The sequence below is a fragment of the Austrofundulus limnaeus genome, unplaced genomic scaffold (genome assembly GCF_001266775.1).
Source record: "Austrofundulus limnaeus strain Quisiro unplaced genomic scaffold, Austrofundulus_limnaeus-1.0 Scaffold0, whole genome shotgun sequence".
Lineage (NCBI taxonomy): Eukaryota > Metazoa > Chordata > Actinopteri > Cyprinodontiformes > Rivulidae > Austrofundulus > Austrofundulus limnaeus.
Genome location: NW_013952402.1, coordinates 4,403,407 through 4,406,073, shown reverse-complemented (window position 1 = coordinate 4,406,073; position 2,667 = coordinate 4,403,407). Strand labels below are relative to the sequence as shown.

The 2,667-nt window shown below is 39.9% G+C and overlaps 1 protein-coding gene across 1 annotated transcript in view; it reads right to left on the bottom strand.

The window, feature by feature from the left end:
* The window catches only part of zgc:123010 (hsp70-Hsp90 organizing protein 1), a 15,351-nt gene that overhangs the window by 2,649 nt on the left and 10,035 nt on the right, over positions 1-2,667 (bottom strand). The window contains exons 8-15 of the mRNA XM_014025734.1: positions 2,503-2,593; positions 2,274-2,415; positions 2,056-2,160; positions 1,859-1,952; positions 1,670-1,703; positions 1,441-1,518; positions 1,199-1,301; positions 999-1,120 (exon numbers count right to left, since the gene is read on the bottom strand). Of these exons, the coding sequence (XP_013881188.1) occupies positions 999-1,120; positions 1,199-1,301; positions 1,441-1,518; positions 1,670-1,703; positions 1,859-1,952; positions 2,056-2,160; positions 2,274-2,415; positions 2,503-2,593 (769 nt within the window). The remainder of the gene's footprint in view (positions 1-998; positions 1,121-1,198; positions 1,302-1,440; positions 1,519-1,669; positions 1,704-1,858; positions 1,953-2,055; positions 2,161-2,273; positions 2,416-2,502; positions 2,594-2,667) is intronic.

Sequence of the window (2,667 nt, the reverse complement as noted above, 5' to 3'; positions counted from 1 at the left end):
AAAAAGAAAAAACCTGAAAAGAAAAAAACAATAAAGGTTTGACTCCATCTTGAACACAAATCATCCGTTATATTGTTGCATATTTCTGTAACAAATTTACCTTTAACATTCTCTTAAAAATACATACAGATCTGGCATTTTTAACTTCATCCACCACAATCTTACACCCTGGACTGAAGTACTCTGTTCCTTCAAACTGGTTCTAAACTTACGTTTAACAAACATTTCCATCCCTTTGAGATTATAACAATTTTCTATTTTAGTAAAATGTAATTGGATGTTTGAAGGTAAGGTGTTTTTATGAGACCAATACATAAGTGACAAAATATTATAATCAACCAAATCATAGAACTCCAATAACTTCAACTGATGGAATAATGAATTTGTTGGGTGTCTGTAATTCTTTCTGGTAATAATCCTTACTGCTCTTTTCTGTAAAACAAAAACGGAATTTGTAACCGTTTTGCATGCTTCTCCCCAAACATTAATACAGTAGATTAAGTGTGGGACTATAATTATTAATAAATAATCCAGAGGAGTTCTGAGTTTGGTGAGTTTCACCACTCCAGAAGCTGCGTGCTGACGAGGCTCGCTTTCAGCCCAGCAGCTCGTTATACAAGGCTTTATTTTCTGACCTGCATTTCCTGCTAGGACACCAACTACGGGCACTCGATTTCAGCTGAAGAGCTCCTGTCCATCGGTCTCAGGTTAGTGGGCATCATTCAGAAGACCGTCCCATCAGAAAATGCACCGCTACGTCACAGAGCAGAGTCTCTCTGATTGGTTGATGCTCTGCATGGAGCTGCAAAAGCTCAGACTTTCCAACTCTAGAGGCTGATGCTTTGGATGCTCAAAACGTGCTGCAGCACTTCTCGACGCCTCTCGTCCACCATAGACTTTGCATRTAAACCTGACGCTCAAAATGCGTTCGGTGTGAACACAGCATAATCTGCCACAAATTGCAGTAGATAACACACACGTCATCTTCAGATTCTTACCTAGCAGCTGCCCCTGCCTGCTGTGTGACAGGGAGAAAGGTTTTAAGTGGAACAGGAAGGATCTTCTGAGGGCGACGGTCAGGGTAGCGCACAACTAAACGCGTGTTCTCAATACAGTGATTCTGTAAGCGCACAAAAACATGTAGATCTAACTATGTATATAAAAAAACATAGGGCTACAAAGAAATATAGGAACTCACATTTAGTTTCTCCATGGCACGGGCTGCCATGTTTGCATTCTTAAAGTTGACAAAGGCACAGAATCTCTCGTGCAGAACACGAATGCTCTCTATCTCACCATGCCTACAATTCACAGCAAGACAAAGCCAGATCAATGGCTACCTTGACTAAATAATAAGTTCCGTTTCTGATGTGTTTAAATAGACTGATATCAACTCGGTATTTTTATTATATCAAACGTTTTAACACATTGAGGTCATACATTTTGAAAAGGTCCCACAAGTGTTTCTCTGTTATCTCAGTTGTTACATTTCCCACCCAAAGAGATGGACAAGGGCTTCTGAAAAAACAAGAAGAAGAAATAATAAAACTGAGACCTGCATAATCACAGTCCAGCACATGATATAAAAAGAAGCAACTTGTGGCACAAATCTATTGTACAAAATCCTCCTGACCCTAAGGTTTGATCAAACAAACACACGGTCACCTACCCTGGTTGCGCAATTGATGGATCTTGACCCCCGGCTGCAAAAACACAAAAAGCACGTCATCACAAAAACAGATAGAAATGTAGCTRAATGACATCAGCAGATTGATTTTTTTCTACGCATCACCACAGATTAATGTTAAACATAAAAAATGACAGCAGGTTTTAGAGCGTGTTCATATGGAGGCTTAACCTTTTGCTGCATCGGAACAAGAAGCCAGAACAGCCTGCACAGTTGGAAATCTCTCCAGTAGAAGTACACTTTGTAATTCTTCAAAACCAAGCTCCTGAGGAAAGAAAAAAAAAGATTGCCTATGACAAGAAGCAAGAAGGAAGGTCTTGTAAATTCAAGCTCCAGCCAATGAATCCAACAAAACCAGGTGCTTTTACCATGAGCTGAAGAACTTTGCAGTTGTAGAGGTCATTGGCAGCTTCCTCGCAATCTTTGTCCAGTTTCAACACCTGCTCCATAGCCTTTTCTGCTTCACTGTACCGCTACAACACATTCACATTAATTCTGAGCAACAGCTAATTAAAAGACACGGATCAAAACCTTCAGCAGACATTTGTCTTAATAAATATTTAGGATGATGGTAGTTGTTGTCCACCTTCATGCCCATGAGAGCGCTGCCTTTGCGGAAGTGTCCTTTGGGCCAATCTGGAGACAACTGAATGGAGTTTTCAGCGTCTGCCAAGGCTTTTGGGTACTGTTCCAAGCAGTAGAAGCAATAAGAACGATTTCCAAAAAACCTGCAGGGAGAAAATTTAATTCTAAGGGGATAGATAACACGTGTATAGTTTTTGATAATAAACTAGTCCTGATCGCAGAAGACGTACCTGTAATCATTTGGGTCACATTTGATGGCTTCTGTAAACAAAACGACTGCTTGTGCATACTGCCCTTCTTGCACCAACTTTATCCCTTTTTCTAGAGGACAAAGAATTGTTTATGACTTTCTGATAAGTTACTAATCCAAAGAATCTACTGACTACTTAGTTTTA